Raw genomic sequence first — 23,378 nt, forward strand, 5'->3', positions numbered from 1 at the left:
TGAAGTTACACAGTTTAAAATCAACTAAGATTTGAAAAGCATAATATATATCTTTAATTGGTAGAGGGTTAAATCCCATCAATAATTGTTGCACACTTTAATTGAAGATAATATCCCAACTCCAAAAACGTTGCAAATCGCCAATCAGATGGAAGCCAAAAGAAATTCAAATTGCAAAACTTTCATTAGTGCCAAATTAATTTAAAAAGAAAAACAAATGAAATAGAAGAAATTGGGAGTGGAAATGAATGAAGGAAAAGGTAGAGGAAGAGGAAGGTGAGGTAGAAATCTGGAAGTGGACTACATGATGAGGCACTGAGCAGAGTTAGGATTGGCAAAAATCCCCGCGGGATCGGGGGTGGGGAATCCCCGATTTGACCAGGGATGGGGTCAAATCAGGGATAAAAGATGGGGTCGGGATGGTATCTTAGCCCCGTCCCCAACCTCGACCTTGTCCTGAATATTTGTTTTCTTTAATAATTTTTAATAATAATAACAATAATAAATAAATTAATATATATATATATATATATAAAATAGTAGCTAAGCTATTGTTTTATTTTTTTATTTTTACTTTTATTTTTAATTTATTTCATAATATAATTACTCAAACTTTTTATTAAATCTAAAATGTTTTTAATTATTAATTTAAATAAATAAAATAATAATAATGCTACTTTGTTATATTAAATATTTAAAATTTGAATATAAATACCAAAATTTAATTGATTTTAAATAAATAAATAATTAAAAATATAAAATATAAACGAGAAATTTTTCTCTGAGGGACCCAATCCTCGAACGGGGATTCCCTGACCCCGACTCCGATTCCCCAAAATGGGGAATGAGGCGGGGATGGGGAGTGCATCTTCGGCCCCGCGCTGCCTCGTTGCCAACTCTAGCTATTTCAAGCTACACTTTTGTGCAATATTGTTTTTTTTTTTGTGTGTTTTTTTAATGGAATGATGTTAAACTTATCCACTTCATTTAAAATTTGACACCTCAACATGTCATGTCATTTTTCATTAGTTAAATTGATTGAGGGACCATTTAGAGTCATTTTTAAAACATAATGGACTAAAATGTATCTTTTGAAACTTCAGCGACCAAATAGACACTCACTTTAAACCTCAGGGACCAAAAGTGTATTTTGCTCACATTTTAAAAAGTATGTTTCTCTTACTTATGATACAATTATACATACACGTACTTACTTAAATTTTAGTTAATTTCATGATGTTTGGAACTTTATTCTCCAACAACTCTTATAATTAATTTTTTAGCACTTTGTAAGAAAGCTTTCATAATCTAATTGAAATTGAGTTGTTAATCTTGATTCAATATGTTAAAGTAATTAAATAAATTTTATACATGTTAATATTTTACTTATTTTTTGAACAAAAACTTATAGAAATGACCCGAATAACCCAAACCAACCCAATCTAATTATTTCATGGTTGGATTGGATTAGGTTCATTATTTAATAAGGATTATTTAGGTTGAAGAGTCTTCCAACATGAATAATTGGATTGGGTATAAAAAGTACTTCAACCCAACTCAACTCAACCCATAAACACCCCTAAATACACGACCAAAACTTTGGTTGCATCCAATAAATCTCATTGGAAAAATGATCAAAGATGATTTTTCAATCACTATGGGCTATTGAAAATTGAAGAGAATGGATGATCATTGGAGCTTGCTGGGTGTCATGGTCATGCTTATCCAGGATCTGTTGCCCATGACCGCATGACCATCTCAACCCCTTTTTATGATGCTTTCATCTTATATATTTCATTATGTGAGTTAGTATGCTTTGTTAGTTCATCTTGTTGTAAGTGATCACTTGCCTCTGTCTATATGCAAGGGTGACAGTCACAAAATTGCTAGAATGCACTACATGGGGATAAGACTAACCATATATCCTCATACCCGGAGTGGTATGCTATAAAGTCGTTGTTGTTGCTTATTGCTTTCTAGCCTACTACAATATTTCTTCTCTCAACTTATACTTTCAAACGCTTGAAAAAACCTGTTTTCTTCAAAACAGGGGTAGAGGTTGCGAAAGGCACCCATTTTGTCATCGACGATCCGAATTCGAAGTGGCTAACTTATTCGTGAGTGGGAACACGTGTTGCACAATCACTAAGTGAAACTTCTGAAAGTGCGATTGTGATAGCTGGTATCAGAGCTATGCCGACTTACAGAGGGAAAAATCAGTAATCATGTCAGCAACCAAGAAATTGAACAAGTCCCAAGCAGACAGATTGGTAGTAGGGTTGGCCAAAATCCCCACTGCAGGGACCTGCTTCTCCGGTGGGGAATCCCCATCCTTGTCCCCGCCTTCAATTGGCGAGGACGGAGGCAGGGATGGGGGGAAACACCCTCCGCGAGGATGGGGATGGGGAGTCCCCCCGCCACGCCCGACCTTGTTGCCAACCCTAGTTGGTAGAGATGGAAGAGGAAATGCTCTACCTAAGAGAAGTCCCTGATAGTATTTGTTTCTTGGAAACTCGATTGCAAGAAGTTGCCGAGAAAGTTGATAAAATTGATGCGGTAGTTAGCCGCCTAGACGAGTTACACGTCAAAGAATTGATGATAAGGGTTGAGACCTTAGAGACAAAGGCTGCATGATCTGGCAGCTTTGAGCATGGGGATAGCTCAACAGTCTTTGTTGCCCATATAGAGGAACACATTGAAGAGTTAGATGACTCCCAAAAAGCAATAATTTAGATGGCAACTGATCTATTCAAAGATTTTTTTTTTTATCAATTCTCAATGTCGTCAGAGACGAGATTGTAGATGTGAGTGCGAGAGTGAATCTCACTATTCGAGCTGTAGGGAATCAAGCCCTACCTGGGAGAGCAATCCAAGTTAACAGGATAAAGATCCCGAAACCAAAACCCTTCTGTGGGGTGCGAGATGTGAAGGCCTTGGAGAATTTTATTTTCGACCTTAAGCAATACTTCAAGGCGAAAAACACCGTGATAAAGGAGTCAAGAGTCATTAGCAACCATGCATCTAGCTAAACATGCAAAATTTTGGTGAAGATCACGATTTATGGACATGCAAGAAGGATGTTGCACAATAGATACCTAGGATAAATCGAAACAAGAACTTCATTCACAGTTCTTTCCTGAGAACATTGAGATTTTGGCCTGGCGGAAACTCCAAGAATTGAAACATATAGGCAAAATTAGAGATTATGTAAAAAAAATTGTGGGATTTATGTTGGACATACGTGATATATTTGAGAAAGACAAAGTTTTTTGCTTTGTCGAAGGGTTGAAACCCTGGGAAAAAACGAAGTTGTATGAACAGAGAGTACAAGGTCTCTCCTTTACCTACGCGGCAGCAGAATGACTATAAGACCTCAATAGGGACTCTCAAGATGTGAGAAAGCAACCAACTTCCTCAAATCAAGGAAATAGAAACATTCGTTCAAGTCTTCCCAGGCTTGGGGGAGGAGACAAGAACACAGGTGGAGATCATAAGCCCTACCAGCATAAATTTGGGAACAATTGGCAAAGGTCGCCATAATAGTATAACAACTATAATCATCCACTGTCCTGCTACATATGCAAAGGACCACATAGAGCAAGTGAATGCTCGAATCGAATTGCCTTTAATACCTTCCAAGCCACCCTAGCTTCGGGCTTGGAAGACAAGACCAAAAAGGTCGAGCTTATACCCGATCAGGCCGAAGAGAATGACAATCCCATAATGGGAGCATTAAAATTTTTGTCTGCTCTCTAGAAGAAGATGGGAAAGATGAAGGAACCGCTGCAAAGAGGGCTCATATACATGGATGCGTGGGTCAACCAGAGATCGGTCAAGAGTATCATAGTTGACTCTAGGCAAACTGCAAATTCATGACTGAAATAGAGTCTCGTCATCTGAACCTACCCTGGGAAAAGACGTTGGAAAAATGAAAGCCATGAACTCCGCAACCTTTCCTATTACAGGGATAGCAAAGAGAACGCCAATAAAGTTAGGGGATTGGAAAGGCCTTGCCGACTTTGTAATTGTTGAGATGGACGATTTTGACATAGTGTTAGAGATGGAATTCTTACTCGAGCACAAAGTTATATCAATGTTCCTCGCCAAGTGCCTATGATTATCGGGTCTACGCCCACCGTAGTTCAATCCAACATCAAACATCTAAATGGGATAAAAACGATTTTAGCCCTTCAACTAAAAAGAGGCCTTGCACATGAGAGCCCACATTCATGGCCATCCCGATTGAATCAATCAAAACAGTGGAAGAAAAGGTCCCTCAAAACATCATGTGTGTCTTGGAAAAGTATCGCGATGTCATGCCATATAGTTTGCTTAAATCCTTACCTCCATGGAGGGGGATCGACCATGAGATTGAACTGCTACCAAGGGCGAAGCTGGCTGCTAATAATGCATATTGTATGGCTCCGCTAGAATTGACTAAACTCCAAAAGCAACTAGATGAGTTGTTGAGCACAAGGTTTATTAGACCAACAAAAGCTCCATATGAGGCCTCAGTGTTGTTTCAAAAGAAGAAAGACGGAAGCCTTCGGCTATGCATTGACTATCGAGCTTTAAACAAGCTCACTATTCATAATAAGTAGCCTTTACCCATCATCACAGACTTATTTGATGTCTCCATGGCACCGAACATTTCTCGAAATTAGACCTCTGGATGGGATACTACCAGGTTTGGATTTCCAAAGAAGATGATCTAAAGGCGACCTGTGTCACGAGGTATGAGGCCTTTCAATTTCTAGTGATGCCCTTTAGCCTCACCAACGGCTGACAACTTTTTGTACATTGATGAATCAGGTGTTTTACGAATACCTTGACAAATTTGTCGTAGTATATCTAAACGATATCGTGGGCTATAGTGCGTCAATGGAAGATTACCAATGCCATTTCCAACTAATCTTCGAAAAGTTGAAGAGGAACCAACTATAGGTAAAAAGAAAGAAGTGTTCTTTGCCCAAGAACGTATGAACTTCCTTGGCCACGTGATCGAGTGTGGTCGAATTGGCATGGAAGAGGGTAAAATGGCTGCTTGAGATTGGAAGGTGCCAACATCTGTGATAGAGCTATGTTCCTTCCTCGGACTAGCTAATTACTATAGGTGATTTGTAGAAGGATTTTCCAGAAGGGCAGGACCTTTGATCGAGTTGTTGAAGAAGGATAACCATTGGAGTTGGACTCCTGAATGTCAAGCTGCCTTCTAGGGCTTGAAGAAAGTGATGATTGAAGGGTCAATTCGCGAAATTACTGGCGTGATCAAACATTTCGAAGTTGAGACAAATGTTTCTAATTTTCCGTTGGGTGGTGTTCTCCTTCAAGACGGACACCCCATCGTTTACAAGAGCAGAAAACTGAATGATGCAGAAAGGAGGTATACAACATTTGAAAATAAAATGTTGACAGTATGCCTGGAGACAATATCTCTTAGGGGCCAAATTCGTGGTCAAAACATACAACAACTCTATTTGCCACTTTTTCAACCAGCCAAAATTGTCGTCAAAGCAGGACGATGACAAGAATGTTTAGCAAAATTTAATTTCCAGTTTAAGTATAGACCGAGTAAATGCAACCAAGCGGCGGACCCTCTTATTCGAAAGAGCGAACATGCGGTCCCGTGCATGTTTGCGCATCTGAAGGCAAGCACAGTGAGTGGAATGGTGCCTGAAACTGTCAAGGCGCACTTGACAAATGACACATCGGCCCAAGCCATTATGCAATTAGCTAGGGAAGAGAAGACACACCTGTTTTGGGTCGAAGACGATTTATTCTATGCCAAGGGTAATCGTCTTTATGTTCCTCGATCCAGTGAGCTACGAAGATTACTAATGAAAGAATGTCATGACACGCTGTGAGCAAGACACAATGGTTGGCAGAGGACCTACGTGCTATTAAAACATGGTTATTATTGGTCGAGTCTCCGAGACGATGTTATGCAATTTACCAAGACTTGCCTTATCTACTAGTAAGATAAAGTCAAAAAGGGGAAAATTATCAGGTTTGCTGGAACCTTTACCTATGCCCTTTAGATTGTGGGAGAGTGTATCCCTTGACTTTATCATCCATCTACCCAAGGTTAGGGTGTTCGAATCAATCCTTGTTATTATTGATTGGTTCTCAAAATATGCCACATTTATCCTAACATCGAAGATGTGTATGACCGTGATAACTGCCCAATTTTTCTTTAAGTACATTGTGAGATTATGGGGTGTTCCTGCGAACATCGTTACTTATCACGGCGGGAGATACGCTGGAACCTTTTGGACGAAATTGTTTAAGATTTTGGGATCTACGCTGAATATTTCTTCTAGTTATCGTTATCAAACAGGCAGCCAGACTAAATGTTTTTAACAACATGCTTGAAGAATATCTACGTCAAGTTATCGACGCCAGACAAAAGAACTGGGTTCAGTTATTAGATGTTGCTCAATTCAACTTTAACAGTAAAAAAAGCTCCGTAACTAGGAAGACACTCTTCGAGATAGTATGTGGCAGACAACCACTCATGCCATACCTGGTGGATCACCCTTATGCGGGCAAGAGCCCTCAGACGCATAATTTCACCAAAAAGTACAGTCAAACCTCTGAGATAGTATGTGCCTACTTAGAAAAAGTGTCTAGGAGAATAAAGAAATGGGCTGATATAAAGCGCATACCCTTTGAGTTCCAAGCTGGGGACAAGGTTCTGATCAAGTTGTGACTAGAAGAATTTTTTTTTTTGGGCCAGAGAGACCAATGCCTTATACAGAAATATGAAGGACTAGTTGAGGTGATTGAGAGAATCGGGAAAACCTCGTATAAGGTTTAGTTACCCTCATGGATGAAGATCCATCTTATCGTCCATGTGAGTATATTGAAGCCTTATCACCCTGACCCTGATGACAAGTAGCGTAACATGTTGACGCGTCTACCCGTCACGATGAATAATCCTATTGAGAAGGAAGTCGAGTGGATTCTAGACAAACATATATGCTGTATTGGAAGACCAAGATGAGAATTGACAAAATTTTGGTGAAGTGAAAAGACCTTCCCCACGAAGAAATCAGTTGGGAGCGCGTGGAAGCCCTGATGAATGCTGCTCCAACGATTATTGAGTTCGAGGAGAGTTGGTTGACAGGGACGTCAACCAATTAAATGGGGGAGAATGTCACAATTATGCTTGTCTAGGGCCTGCTGCCCATGATCGGGTATGCTATAAAGCCGCCGTTGTTGCTTATTTCTTTCTAGCTTATTACAATCTTTCTTCTATCAACTCATACTTTCAAATACTTGTGAAAACTTTTTCCTCTAAACCCGTTTTCTAAAATCGTTTTCTTCAAAACGAGGGTAGAGGTTGCGAGAGGCATCCAGTGTGCCATCGACGATCCAAATTCGAATTGACTGACTTGTTCATGAATGAGAACAAGTGTCACACGATCGTTAAGTGAAGCTTTTGAAAGTGCGATTATGACACTGAGCACTCCAATCAAGCAACAATCAAAGAAAAACCATAAAGCTTTTTACTAAAAAAGGAAAAGAAAAAGATATTTTAGATAGTAAGAAATAGAAAGAGAGTAAAAGGGTATTGAAGGATAGATAGAGAAAAAAGAGAAAATTACTTTTCAGTTCTTAAATTTTGAAGAATATGTGTGTTTGGTCTTTGAGTTTTCAAAACATACCTTTTTAGTTCCCAAGTTTTTTAGAATAGGTTCATTTGGTCCCTAAGTTTTCAAAATATACCTTTCTAGTTTCTGGATTTTTAAAAATAGGTTTAAAAAGTCCCTATATTATTTTTTTTGTTATTATTTTAAATTAAAATTTATTTTCTTAAAGATTACCTATTTTCTCTAAAATTATTTTTTAAACATATTTTTGTTATTCAAAAATTCATATAATTAAATAAAGTGAAAAAAAAATTACTTTAGAGACCTTTTAAACCTATTTGGGACTAAAAAGGTGCATTTTAAAAACTGAATGACTAAATACACCTATTCTAAAAAGTCAAGGACTAAAAATATATGTTTTGAAACTTGAGGACCAAATGCACATATTCTTCAAAATTCAGGACTAAAAAAAAGTAGTTTATCTAAAAAAGAAGAAAAATAAGAAAGGCAAGGTGATAAAGTGTAGATAAATGATTTATGTCCACCTACATGATAAATAAAACTTTGAACTTTTAGTTAAAAAGTTGAAAATATTAATACAACTTTGGAAAGTTATTTTCGATATTAATAACCCTTTAATTAGATATTAACTTTACTTTTTATTTTATTTTTTTTTAATCTTGTTAAGTCTAAGGAATTTTAATTATTCACTTTTCAATTTATGAAAAAAAATTGAGAAAATTTAATCACATCAATTTTCTTTTCTATATTTCTTGTCCATTTATATCGTTTCGTTATTTGTTTTTTTTTTTTTCATTATGTATTTTTTAGTACAACAATTATGAGATAATTATTGGACTTTCAATCTCAAGAAAGGGAGTGATGCCAATACTTAAGCTAGGTTGGAAAAAAATAAGGGTGTGTTTGGATTAACTAAGGCTCCGTTTAGTAACCATTTTATTTTTTGTTTTCGTTTTTGAAAATTAAGCATATAGATACTACTTCTACTTCCAAATTTCTTCTTTTGTTATCTATTTTTTAACCAATGGTTTAAAAAACCAAGCCAAATTTTGAAACTAAAAAAAAGTAGCTTTCAAAAAGTTATTTTTTGTTTTTGAAACTTGACTAAGAATTCAACCATTATACTTAAAAATATGCAAATCATTGTAAGAAATGTGGATGAAATAAGCTTAAATTTCAGAAACAAAAACCAAGAACCAAATGATTACTAAAGGGGATTTAAATATTTAATTTAGAAAATAAGTCATTTTATAAAAAATTGAAGTACTTGACAACCACTCAAAATATTTTTGAAGTGTATTTTAACCAGATTTTATTAACCAAGTTTAAATAAAAATGATTTTTGAAAATATTTTTTACTCTAGGCAATCCAAATGGGCCCTTAAGTATAGCTGAAGTAGTGGATGTTATATTTCAATTTCAATTTAATATTGTTATTAATATGGCCCATATGCAGTATCTACCATTTTATCTTTTTAGGCCTATTATTTTATTATGCCAATTAAGTAAAAGATAATTTCTAAATTAATTAACAAATACTTCCCTAATTAAACACCATATGTGTCTATATAAAGATAAAAACTCTAGCGATTGATCCTCTCCTCATTATGTAGTTATTTTCTACTCATCAATAAATCTAATTAAGTTTTAAAGGGAGAGAAACACAATCCATTGGGAGACCATTACCATGGATCAAACTATGTTATTATAACTAATGTTATTGTGAAAATCATATAGTTAAAAGATTTTGGCATTTATTGTTTTATATAATATTAGGGTTTTATTGTATAATCACGAAGTTAAAACTTGTAATCGACCATATATTTTTCGAAAGACAAAACAAAATTGAAAACCCTACTAATATGAGAGTGATTAAGAAATTGTTAAAATCATTTTTGTCATTTTCTAAATCACTCCAAAATTGATTTCAATAGTATAAAAATTGTGTTTAAAAGTGCAAAATTAAACATTAAATTTATTTTGAGTGATTAAAAATTTGGTTGGGAGTAATTTTAAAACAAAAATGATTTTAACAATTTAAAAAAACACTCCAAAATATGCTTTTAGTGATATAATAAAAAGAAATCAATTTCATGAATCTAAGGATGTATTTGGAGTACATTTTCAAGAGTTTAATTTAAAAATTAAACCATTTTGGAAGAAATTTAGATGTTTGACAACCACTTAAAAATAGCTATTCAAGTGTATTTTAATAAGTTTTTATCAAAATATTTAATCTAAACGGACCCTAAATCTTCTTTGGTGGTAAGTTTAAGGTTAGTTTTCCATTTTGTAGTAAGGCATTATCACTTGACCAAAGGATCCAAGAAATATAATAAAATAAAATAAAAAATTAAAAAAACGCAACCAAAAGATAAATTCGATTTCTCACAACGAACTCATCAAATAAAGAAAAAAATATATAAAGAAAATATAAATTTCATTTGCAGGGTTACCATATTAATTACATGATGAGAACCAATCATAGTAAGAAGAAAGAAACCAACTGTAGAATAATGTTAAAAAATTTTAAAAATAAATAATTAAATAAATGATTTTTTATTATTAAAAAATTTAATTTCGAAGTGACATCCAGAGCATATACAATACAAGACGAGTCTGGTTAATTGGTTTCTTCCTCCATTGTTTCATATTCATTTTCATTTCTAACAGATGCCTTCATCTCCATTCTATTTCTATCTTTGATTTCCATTTTTGTGCTTTTTTTTTTTTTTTTTTGCTTTACCTGATTATGGAGGCGCCCTCCTTTGTTTCTAAAGCGAGGACTGCCTTTCATTCCGCGGCTGCTAAAGCGGAGCGAGTTTTCTTCGACTTTAAATCCGATCCAGCAGGTTTGCACAATCTCATCCATTCTCTAAATTTGCTCCCCCTTTTTTTGTTGGATTCTTCATTTCGTTTTTACCCTTTTCCCCCCTATGATTCTCGGTCTCTGAATCGCTGAAGATTTTGATAAACGAGTGCCTAAGGATCTGGTGAAACCATCCGACGACAAGACTTCTAAGAACGAAGATGAGATAAGGGTATGATTCTGTTTTGTTTTTCTTTGTTGACCCAGTCCCTTTTGATTGACTTATGTGCTTTTAATGCTCTTTGTTTTGATGTTCATTGAAATTCCATAATCGAAGCTGCTCATTTTTCCTTTTCGCCATTAATTCAGGAAATTATGTTGTAGTTTTTCTGTTTAGATTTCTTTAGAAGAAAGTAAGATAGGAGAGGAAAAATGTTTTCAACGTTCTTTTATTTGAAAAGGGTCAACTTCATTAGCTGAAGTGGAGATCAGGTTGACCGGCTATTTTGCCTTTTGTTGTACCTTATCACCATTTCATACTTATCTTGTAAAACAAATGGAGCGCAGGCCTTTTATTGAATTTGGAAATGTCTATTTCTACTATCTATGGTCATTCATAATCTGCATTTACTCTGGATAAAGTTTCAAAAAGAATTTCAGTGTTTATATATCTTCGGTATAAGACAATTTCTAAAGCGGATGTTATAATATAATTGCATTGTTTTCATGCAATGTGGGATGTTTCAGAGTCACAGTGAGCCAAAGCACTCGAGGTGGAGACCGTCGAACATAGGGACAAAACAGGACTGGCAAGATAAATTCAAAAACATACGAATAGGAAAGAAAGCTGCCGAGGAGACTGAAAAAGTTGAAAATCCAACCATGGCTGTACCATTTTATGATGAGAATTTGTACCTACTGAACATGAAAAACGATATTGAAGCAAAGGTATTAAACATTCATAAATATATAGTGTTTTCTGATGTATTTTGTCTTAATCTGTATAATCTCTATTAAGTTACCTAGCATGGTGCGTAAGTGGATCCAACTTCCAAGCTGTGATATCATATGTAACTAATTCTTTTATTAGAGAGAGAAAAAAGGTTTTACAGACATTAGCAATTAGGAAAGGAGTAACCTTAATGTGATTAGGTAAACTTGAAGAAAACCCCATAACATTTGCAAGTCAACAGGTGTCATTGACCATTATAGGCAATACATAGAGGTGATGACTCTGGAATTAATCATAATCTTTATAATATAATTAAGAACTGTCTTGTTAAATGAATTTTTTTTATTAGAGAGAGAAAAAAGGTTTTACAGACATTAGCAATTAGGAAAGGAGTAACCTTAATGTGATTAAGTAAACTTGAAGAAAACCCCATAACATTTGCAAGTCAACAGGTGTCATTGACCATTATAGGCAATACATAGAGGTGATGACTCTGGAATTAATCATAATCTTTATAATATAATTAAGAACTGTCTTGTTAAATGAATTTTTTTTTCTTATACTAACTTGTCTCATATTTATTTAGAATGCAGAAATAGTTCCATCAGTTGAAAGTTTTTTGGCTATTGACAAAGCTAGTATTCCTCCCCTTTCAGTTATAAAGCAGTTGGCCATAGCTGTTGAGTGAGCTTCTTTTCTTTCACATTTTCGATATTTTGCTTTGCATTCTTTTGTTTTTCTTAGATTTCTTGGTGGATCTTGTATTCACACAGTTATTTTCAAGGATAAAGAACTCCCTGGTACTTGGTTCTTAAGTGTTGACTTTGTTCTCCTATAAACTATTTGACAAGATGAGCTTGCAATGCGAGTTGTTTCTGATACCTCAATATCCATACTTTTGACCTAGGGCTGGAAAGAAATCCAAGTCAATGAAGAGTTTGGTTGCTTCATCAGGAGATTCTTCACCAAGAGAGAAATCTGGGTTGAGTCTATCTTCTGTTAGGGCATTAATGCTTCGTGAAAAGGAGGAAAAGAGTTCAACTGCATTTCGTCATGATGAGAGAATTCAATCTTTGATTTGTTCACTCTTTGATGCAGGTACATGAACATTCCAGGTGATTCATGATGGATTTACTTGAGGAACAATGATATATTCTAGTAATTTCTTGCATATTATCCTGCAACGATCTTTCATTTCCGTTGTAATATCTGCAAGATGTGCGCAGAGGGAGATTTTCTCAAAAGGAGCTTTGGCACTGCTTCAGAGGGCACAATTGTGACATCCTTGCCTAAAGATATTCATGGTGCTCCTCCAGATAGCCTTCTTGTTAAGATATCTGAAGTTATAGGAAGCTTTAGATCTGTACGGAAAATGGCACTTTTTTGGTGCAGAATTGTTGATGAAGTGAGTTCACAATGTAGAACTTGACTATGCTATCTAAGGAATGGTTACAAATCATGAAAATAATCTTTTTGTACTCAAAGCTTATTGTTCAAAATTTTGTAGATATCTTGTTTTAGAGGAAGAATTTGCATTCATAAAGTCTTCAGTTTAATTTGCATTTACACATACTTTTTCATGTCCAAGGACACTTTGTTCATGCTTACCTGATAGCTCAACCCTTTTTATGTCTGTAACTAATGAAGTTTGTTTGGAATCATTTTTTTATGCAGATGAGAAGATTCTGGTCAGAAGAACAATATCTACCTGACATTCCAATAGATGAAATTCCAGATTTAAATTCATGTCTTCTATATCAGCGATTCCAGGTTATAAATTGTTGTGTCTCTCGCAAAAGACGTCATGAGATAGCAACTGACTCGTTAGATGCTGCGCTACGGGAAGCAAGTTCAAATGCTGAATCAAGAACATCCGAAATAACTATTCCTGGAAACACTCTCTTGTATGCGAGACTCAATAATGGGGAACTTGCACTTCGACTAGGTGCTGATTGCCCATTTGGTAACCATAAAATGTTGGAAACTGGTGAAGCAGTTTACTCTCCTGTTACACAGGTTAGGCTAATAATATTGGATCTTTTCTTCAGTGTTGAAGAATGCAAAGGCTTAATCAAACCTATTTTTGGTGGACAGGAAGGACCGCTGCTAACAGAAGACGTCATTAAAGAAACAGAGGAGTTTGTCCTTCGAACTGGAAGGTATATTATTGCACCATTTTTTAGTCTTATCAGTATATCATTCGGTATTTCTGCCTGACAACTGCAAAATCTCCAATGCTCAGTGTGGGTGCTGGATGTTCTCAACTTCTTTCAGACATGCAAGCTTTCAAGGTCACTTTCTACTGTCAATATCTGTCGTCCACCATATTGATAGACTGTGTACTTAAGTTGATACGTGTTGGTAGACTAACTTTGCAGTTACTATTAATCTAGGCTGCCAATCCTGGGTGTATCTTGGAAGATTTTGTAAGATGGCACTCCCCTCCTGATTGGACAGAACCTGAACCGAGTAATGATAGTATAGATTCTCCTGTTGGTAGTGATTCAAGAGGTCAACTTAGTAGCCGAATGCAAAAAGAAGGTGTAGAACTCTATCTGATATTCACTACGACTTAATTTTGTCACATTATGGATGATATTTCTCATAAATTGGATTTTTAATATTGGACTTAGTTTGAGGGACTGTCCTGCTATTTAATTTATTATTATTATTTTTGAATTGGAGCGACAGAAGCTATTAATTTTTTTTTTAGCTTGCTTTGGCTATAGTTGTATGAATTAGGAACATTCACTGGGGGATGAATGTCAGTGGGTATAATAGCCTTGTTATCCAGACTTAGAAATTATGACATACACGCTAAGTTTTATGACTTCTATTCCTGCCAGGTAATTTGTGGCGTGAACTGTGGGAAACATCAAAACCGGTGCCTGCTGTTAAACAGGCACCACTCTTTGATGAGGATTTGGTTGTGTAAGTTGAAGGAATAAAAAATTGGTTACTGTTTATTTACTCTATATTTGACAGATATGGATCTTGAAACTGTGGCACTAAACTCTGGTATTGCAGGGAAGGGATTCTGAATGATTTAGAGGACTTGCCACCTTCTGAGCTGTTTGAGCCGCTGTTCATTTCTTTAGTAAGTTGATAATTACCACACTTCTTCCTATTGTCTTAAACTACTTCCTGGGAAATGTGCATGAATTTATCTGTCATCTTGAAAAGTTATAATTCTAGGCAGATTGGATCTCAAGAATGAAGCTTATCATTTTCGCACAATGTTATTCCTGCAAAGTAATAAATCAACTTCATCACTATTTTTGTATAGTTAAGATTCAAGAACGAACTGTGTGGGTGCTTGTCCCTGGTCATGTAGAGTGATGTTTTTGATGGATACAACTGTCATGTTGGCTTTTGTTAGTGTTAGGAATTGATGCGATAGGAACCACAAAATTGAAATAGAATATGTTCTGAAAACATGAAGAAGAAAATACTTCAGTAAAATATCTCAAGTAGTTTTCAACAACTTGAACACCTCCCTCCCGACTCTTGAGGGAGCTCCAACCAACACAATCATACAATTATTTGTCTTTCACTCTCTTGTACTCTATAACACCTCCCTTCTAGCTAACTAAATAAAAAGGAAAGAGAGAAGAAAATTTGTAACTCAGTAGCTGTGATGAATGACAAACTCACTTGAACACAATCATATCATGATGCTCTGTAAACTCTTTAGCAATCAATGTATATTTGTAGATTATATTTATTTTTGTAAATTTGTTATATTATTACTATTAAGAAATGTAGGGAAGTTCCTCAAGCATGCGATTCTTTAATCTCTTTTTTTCCTTTTTTTTTGGTGTTCCCTCGTCTTCTTTCATTTTTAAAGCTTGGTTTCTTATTAAAAAATCTCTCTTTTCATAGTTTCCTTGCATACATTCTGACATGCACTGTGATGAGTGTTAGTTCCTGAATGTAATACTCACTATTTGAAGAGAAAGATAGAATAGGAATTTATGAAAATTTAAAAGGGCAAATGATAGGACTGTCAGTTTAAACATATGTCCTTGTTAGATTGATGTTTCATATCTATAGTCCAAATCATACCCATATACGAAATTTTATTTTGCAAACACTTTGACCCGGATAGGTATAATAAGGAAAAGAATGCAATTGTCTAGTCAAATATATGTCATAATTAGACTATGATTTTTCATATGTATGGTCTAGATTACACAAAAATATGAAAGGATATACTTTTTCATCGTATCATCACTCAATCTTAATAGTTGTAACCGGGCAAAGGACGTGACTCTTTGTTCAAACATATCTTTACTGTTAGAATGTGGTATTTTATATCTGTGGTTAGATCACATCCGTACACAAAAATAATACACCACTTCACATGTGACTACCTCGACCCGAATAGTTGTAACAAGGAGTTAAATAGGAATTATTAAAAAATGTAGGACAAAATGGAGATACAAAGATTCTCTCTTATAGCCCCTTTTATATATAGTATAGATTATTGACTGATATGGATAAATCTTTATTATTATTATTAATTTTTTAAAATATATATGAAAAAAGGAAAAAGAAAAACTTTCTTTCAATTGAAGGTGTCTGTATAATTGTAACGAGAGTTTTCCATATGTATTGTGAAGATAACGAATGTTCCAAATTTGTCAGTCATCAATTATCACTTCGATACCACGAGTCTCTATGCTAACATAATCTTCTGCTCTATGTGCAGCTTGGTTTAGGATTCATAATGGCTGAGGAAAAGTTGGGTAAAAATAATAATTTGTCAAAGCTGTTCTATGACTGCAAGGGCTATGTTGTAGCAACTTGTCAAGGCAGCTCTTGGAGCAACAAAGTTGATGACATCTGTCAGGTTCGCTCCGTTGAGACTTCAATTTATATTTCTATGAAATTATTTTGGTAACAGAACTATCTCTCGTTTCTTACAAAGTTGCACTAATGGAATGGACGTGCTTTTCTTGCATTTGACGTGCAGCAAACTAATAGGCGAAGAGAAAAAAGAAAGAAAACTTATCATTTTACATCCATGTATCTGTTCATCTGAGATAGTCCTATTTCTTCTGGTTTAAAACTACAACTTTTTGCTGTTTTCATAATCGTATGGACGACAAATCATTTTAATGCTTTGGGATTGTGGCATTGTATGCAGTATTCAATTGCTTATGAATTAAAATGTGTAGATCTCACATACAACCATGTCTTTCTTGATCACAAGAGAGTGTCGATTATTGCCCATGGTGGGCATAGGGGCAGCTAATAGAATGAACAGCATTTTTGAAACTTTTGTCGTATATTTATCGATTAGTATCAAATCATGATCGTGATTGAAACTGATGTGTAATTATTTGAATCATTTAATTGTGAGAAACAGGTCTATGAAACAGTGGAGACTATGATGGTGAATCCAGAGGAAATTCTGAAGGCCATGAAGCAGCCAGAAGAATCAAACATGACAGCCAGTGAGCTGAAACGTCGTTTTAAGAAGCTGAGCCTGAACTTTGTGGGCAAGGATGGACAGTCAAGAAAATCTTCTCCAAGAAATGCAAACTCGGACGAAAGGCCCTCCTCACCACAACCGTTCTCGTCGTTCTTCGACAGTAAATCATCTTTATTTGCAAAGAAGCCTCCTAAGCCAGAAACTCCATCTGCTGCTACTCCTGTTGAAAATGGTTGGACATTTGTTTAGACAGACAGCTGAAAATTCTTCTGCCTGCCTCTGAAGTTTGGGATTTTGATTTTGATTTTTTGGATATCCTTTGGGATGGAATTGTAAATTTTACTGGTCCTTGTGTAGTATAAACAAAACAAGAGAGTCTTCTTCTTTCCTTGCAAGAGGAAATGTCTTTCTTTCTTTTTTTTCCTTTCAACCCCCCCCCCCCCCCCTCTCTCTCTTCTTTTCTTTTTCCATGTACATATATAGCATGGGATTACATGGGTTTTTGTTGATTTACTTCTAATTTGCTGATAAGATATTAAACTTGACTGAATAAAGAGATTACTCATTTGTTGAACAGTACAACTCCCTATTTTCTCTTTGTGCCCTTTTTAAAAGTTTAGTTACATATTTAGTTTGTTATTGTGTCAGTGTACTTAGATTGCTCCATTTTAATTTCTGAATGGTTATGATATCTTATAACTAGTTTTGCTGTTAGTTCATGGGGAAATAATATGACGAATATACTGTGTAATGTGTATGAAATGTGCCAAGGTTCCATATGAATGCTAAAATGAACTATACATTTGTAAACGCAAACTGCTTCACTAACTTCATTAGATTTTTTTTATGATCATTCATGATGAAATTAAGTCGAATGATATAGTAGATATCCAATCCAAGTAATACCAAAAGAACAATGTTGAAGGTGGCGTACGATCTAGAAATGAATTTAGAGTAACTAATGAAGATGATCGTACTTTCCATAAAGAATTAATTGAAAGTTCAAGTCTTATTAGAGCAGATCATACTCTTGTCTTTTGCATCAAATCCATTCCTTTACAATCCCTTTGATTCAAGTATTATTACAGAAGCCTAAGGTTCAGACATCTAATGAAGTGGGCAATCGAGTTGAGCGAAAATGATATTCACTTCAAGTCGTGGACAACAACGAAAGGCGCATGCAATGACTGGAGATATAACTAAGATCGAGGTCAACCAGGAAGGGGAATTGAGGTCGTGGTCTTCAACTCACTACTTTCAGTAAATCTAAGAGTGTGTTTGGTTTAACTTTTAAGTGTTTAATTTTGAAAATAAATCATTTTGAAAAAAATTATAGTATTTGGCAACCACTCAAAATAGCTTTTCAAGCACTTTCAAAGTGTATTTTAAATTATTTTCATCAAAAGAATTTAAATAAAAACGATTTTTTTGAAAAACATTTTCTTTCTCTAGTCATTCCAAATGGACACTAAACCTCTATTGGATCTTTTCGGTTGATGGATCATCCAAAACATGAAAGGATGTGGTAAAAGAACTTCACTAGTGTCTCCTAATGGGGTTATATGAGTCTGCATTCAACTTCAACTTTCAAGCCTCAAATAATGAGGCAGAGTATGAGGCATCCATTGCAAGATTGAAGGTTGCTTAATAAATGAGTGAATATTAAACTATTGTCCACAAGTTAGTCACAATCTTATGACACAATGAATAACAAGATAAATAGCACAAAAAATAATAAAAGTAATTAAACACAAGAACTGATAATCCAATTTGATGCAAAGTCACCTACGTTTGGAGATAGTTTGCCAATTGGAAAGAAATTTCACTAAATAAAAAAGTTCAGTAATTACAATGCAACACTTATTTGTAAGAAGCACTTAATAGAGACTCACGAATATCCAACTTCCACGAATGTTTTACACTCAACACAAGTTTGAGATCCCTTTAAACTAACTTACTTAGGCTCCCCCTAAGTATCAACTTTTATTCAACTTCTCTTCATAGGAATGAGAGAGATAAACCAGCTTCGAGGATTTCCTTGAAGAAATTAAATAAAGTGTTTATCTATTAGAAACATGTACAATCACTATTATATATTTGTGTTGGCGTTTGTTTTAACTAATACAAGAGTGGAAAAATTGAACCTTTAATCTTGGGTTGATAGTACTAGCTTTATGTTAGTTGAGCTCTGCTCATGTTGGCTGCAATGTGTGTTTTATTTGCAATGTGTATGTTTGTGTCAATGTATGATGAAGAGAGTTCAATGAGTGTTAGACGTCGATAGATTCGAAAGCTAGTTGCTGTGCTGGAAACCACTGCCTTGAAAGAAAATTTGGCACGCTCGTGGTACAAATCGTTCTTGTCGGTTGCTCTCCAAAGTTAACACAATTCCCTCTTCAGATGTGTGCTCGTCGGATGGAGGGTTGGAATCACAACAAGAGAAGTGTTTGCTCAGAATCGGTGGAGAAGATCGGTGAAGAAGAGAAAATTGTAATAGGGATGCAAAGAACTGATTTTTAAGATCTGGGAACTCTGGTTTTACAAAGCAACTGTAGACAAAGAAGGAGGTCAATGGTCATAAACGTCCAGAAAATAATAAATTCCGTTATGGAATGTAATTGCTTCATTAAAAACCTTAGACATTTTATTTTTAAAACAATTAATGTTTAAGATTTTTTTAAAAAGTTTTTAAAAAAGAACTAAAACTATTTTCTTTTTTTGTGCAAGCACGATTATCCTTATTTCAAACCCAAACCCATCCATCCATCTATTCGTGTTTGGACAGGCGGCAATGATGACGGTGCATGTGGTTAAAGGGTTATATTTCCATCACCAACACATTTTTAATAGTCCCTAGAAATGGTCTTCTATATATATCATCTACCCACTCCTTAATTATCCAATGTGGGATAAGTGAAAGGTGTTACTCCCATGTGCCTTTGTAGGGCTTGGTCCTAAAGTGTATGTGGGTCATTCCCAACAGTCCCCCATGAATGACCGACAGACACCGAACAAATGATAAAAACAAGAAGATGATTATGAGCAATGGAATGGTAGTAAACTTAAGCATCAATATCTTATGGTTTGAATTGATGCATAGTGAAGTAGGGCAACAACTACATTCATAAAGGTGAGTTACCTCTTGAACTTTTGTGAATTCTGGTTGAGACCCTCACAACATGTTTCAATCATTTTAATTTCTCTCTTGATTCTGCGATAAAATCATGCATAAAAAGCCATTTGGACTATTCACATAGAACCTTGGGTCATCGTGAAAGCTCTAGAAAGAGACACTCAAACTCTTTTATAGAAGGTAGTCCACACCTTCACTTTCACGTTAGATGCTTCATCAAGTCTATTGCAATAGACCACTCAAAATTGAGCTATGAAGAATTTAGATATTATCCATAAAATCCACCGCAATAGACCACCCAACATAAAAAGCCATGGATCACTCACAAATTATCCATAAAGTAATCGCAGTAGACCAACTAAAATAAAGAGCTATGGATTACACTAAGGGTTTGAGTCCTATACTAGTTGAAGAATTTAGGATTACTCTCTTTGTTAGGTCTTTGGTGAGAGGATCTGCTAAATTCCTCTCAGACCTACATACTCTAAGTAGATAATTCCTTCCTTCAACAGTTGTTTACAGCTCCATGTCTTAGAAAAATATGCCTTCTTTTGCCATTATATACAATACTCTTGACAATACCTATGACAACTGTTCGTTGCTATCGTGATTCGAGCTAGGAGTGTATTGTATAAAATAATTTGGAAAAATAAGTATGAATGATGCGTTGATGTATTTGTAACGCGTTGATGCGTTAGATATGTGAAACAGAACGCGTGACACTCCTCTATTGACGTTCAAGTTTTCCTAAATCAGACCAAGTATAAATCTATTTAGGTTCCTGGTAAGTCCAGAGTCGATCTTAGGGATTCAGATTAAGCTAACGCAGACCTTGCATTGTAGCTGTTGTAGGGGTTTCCTAAATGTATGAAGAAATGTGTTATTTATACTAAGGTGATGTGTGTGTGCAAGAAGATACAAAAAGGGTTGAGCAGAGAATGATGGGTCGTGTGAAAAGGGATTTTTAATGCAAGTGGTATGTATCGATCTAAGTTGAATGTACACGAACTAAAATGTGATGTGAATGAGATGGCTTTCTTATCTTTGTTTATGCATTAGACTCTTATTCAACACTTCTCAATGAGAATAACATACAAAACGTATCTCTAGGATGTATGTGTCAAACACAGGATGCAATAAAACACCTAGTAATTCTATCTCTAGATGTACTATGCGTTCTAACTCGATGCTAGCTTACTTATTCTCTCAAATAACCTAAGCTAAAGATGCTTTTACCAATTGATCAAGTTGGCTTAAGCGTTTGAAATGAAATTTTGCATGAAGTATAGATGCATCCAACATAAACAAGAAATAAACAATGGCAAAGTATGATAGATCAAATATATGAATTTATAAAGAACCAGATTGTCTTTAAAAAAGCAATACTCAATCAGTATGAAATGATAAAACCAATAAATAAGATGAAAGGAAATGAATCAAGTCATAGAGTACAATCTCTTGTCCTCTTTGGCTCAATTTTAGTTATGTACAATCACTTGTATAAGAATTGGAAGAAGTGTCTCTCTCAAGCTTGGCTTCCTTTGCTCCTTGATCAGCGGTGGTGGTGGTTCTCTTCCCTTCTGCTCTTCTTGGCACCACAACATAGCTTTAAAAATCTAACACTACGACTAAGCTAATACTGAGAGTGAGAACTTGAAATTTTTTGAACTTTTAACTCTAGAGGGATTTCTTCTATTTATAGGTGTTGGTCTTCCCCAGCTTGGTGATGGGTAGCATTAAAGTCCATGCCCTAGTCAGCCGCTTGACACTCAGAAGCTTTTCAGATACCGCTTGCTGCAGGTGCCCATGCTTGCATTGCTGCAGGTGCCCATGCTTGCATTGCTGCAAGTGCCTATGCTTGCAAGTGGTGATTTGACATAAACAGCCTGAATCAATGAATCTTCCTTGCATTGAATCCCTCCGACGCATGAACCATGTGTTAGAATTTTACCTGCGACACTTCTTAATCATGCGTTAGCCTCTTGTTGAAATCATACAATATAATGCGTTAGTGCCGCAGTATTTTAGTAATAAACATTCTTTTGCATGAGTTTGCTAATGTTTGAGTAATTCCATGCGTTTCTTCTAAAATGAGGAGATTTTATCATTAAAAACCTTAATTGTTCCAACTTAAGAGCCACAATAACTTGTATTTCTACAAGTTATCAACAACCTATGAATCACAATGCAAAGATAATGGTATAAAAGTCTCCCACAGTGGCACGCCTCGTAATAGATTCTTAGCCACTCTGCTTCTTGTCCAGCTAGCTCAAGTGCTATAAACTCCGACTCCATGGTGGATCATGCTATACAAGTTTGTTTACCAGATTTACATGAAATAACTCCTCCACCTAGTATAAATACGTATCCACTAGTGGAACTTATTTCGTCGTTATCTACTGCCCATTTTGCGTCACAATATCCTTCTAACACTGCAGGAAAATTATTGAAATGCAGACAAAAATCCATTGTACCTCTGAGGTACCTTAGCAAATGACAAATTGCTGCCTAATGATCCTTATCAAGATTATGAGTGTATCTACTCAGTCTACTCATAGCATAAGCAATATCGGGCCTAGTATAGTTCATTAAAAATATAACACTGCTAATAATTTTTGCATATTTAGGCTAAGAGACACTTTCACCTTTATTCTTCTTAAGACTCATGCTAGGATCATAGAGTGTTCTTACAAATGTAACATCAAAACTGTCAAATCTTTTTAACAACTTTTCAATATAGTGTGATTGACATAAAGAGAAACTATTTTCAGTTTTACTTATCTTAACACCAAGTATCACTTCGGCCTCACTTAGATCTTTCATTTCAAATTATGAGAATAAAAATAACTTGGTGTCATTAATTATATATATGTTTGTACCAAAGATCAACATATCATCAACATACAAACAAACAATTACATAGCCAACTCCAAATGACTTTGAATAAACACAAGAGTCAAAATAGTTTACCTTGAAACCACTGTTTACCAAAGCAGTGTTAAATTTTTCATACCATTACTTAGGAGCTTGTTTCAGACCATAAAGAGATTTTGTAAATTTACAGACCTTATTTTCTTGATAAGCCTTTAGTTTGTGTCATATATATTTCCTCTTCTAAGTCCCAATTGAGAAGTGCCGTATTGATATCCATCTGATGTATTAGAAAGCCATGTATTGCAGCATAGGCTATCAAAGCTCTAATAATGACTATTTTAATCATAGGTGCATAAGTATCAAAATAGTCCATGCCTTGCTTTTGTATGTATCCCACAACCATTAGTCTAGCCTTAAACTTATCTATTACACCATTTGGTCTCATTTTATTTTTAAAGGTCCATTTACACCTAATGACTTTATTTCCTTTAGGTAGTTCCACTAATTCCCATGTTTGATTCATAACTAAAGAATCTAATTCACTCTTGATTGCCTCTTTT

At 35.1% G+C, this 23,378-nt stretch overlaps 1 protein-coding gene across 1 annotated transcript; it reads left to right on the forward strand.

Moving 5' to 3' along the window:
• The first annotated feature begins 10,070 nt into the window (after positions 1-10,070).
• Positions 10,071-17,387, forward strand: LOC120091781 (Rab3 GTPase-activating protein catalytic subunit). The gene is made up of 14 exons (XM_039049902.2): positions 10,071-10,465; positions 10,578-10,654; positions 11,170-11,370; positions 11,961-12,058; positions 12,282-12,472; positions 12,601-12,779; positions 13,049-13,390; positions 13,469-13,533; positions 13,617-13,665; positions 13,768-13,915; positions 14,221-14,305; positions 14,402-14,471; positions 16,086-16,226; positions 16,746-17,387. The coding sequence occupies exons 1-14, from the start codon at positions 10,366-10,368 to the stop codon at positions 17,058-17,060; spliced, it is 2,061 nt and encodes a 686-aa protein (XP_038905830.1). The 5' UTR covers positions 10,071-10,365; the 3' UTR covers positions 17,061-17,387.
• Positions 17,388-23,378: the final 5,991 nt, after the last annotated feature.

The sequence above is a fragment of the Benincasa hispida genome, chromosome 11 (assembly GCF_027475165.1).
Source record: "Benincasa hispida cultivar pf3 chromosome 11, pf3_genome.v1.1, whole genome shotgun sequence".
Classification (NCBI taxonomy): domain Eukaryota; kingdom Viridiplantae; phylum Streptophyta; class Magnoliopsida; order Cucurbitales; family Cucurbitaceae; genus Benincasa; species Benincasa hispida.

Bases quoted from the DNA above. Each gene is read 5' to 3' on its own strand.
- LOC120091781 (XM_039049902.2), top strand. From the start codon at position 10,366: ATGGAGGCGCCCTCCTTTGTTTCTAAAGCGAGGACTGCCTTTCATTCC. The intron at 13,391-13,468 runs GTTAGGCTAATA...TTTGGTGGACAG, and splicing joins TTTACTCTCCTGTTACACAG to GAAGGACCGCTGCTAACAGA. The intron at 13,666-13,767 runs GTCACTTTCTAC...CTATTAATCTAG, and splicing joins CAGACATGCAAGCTTTCAAG to GCTGCCAATCCTGGGTGTAT.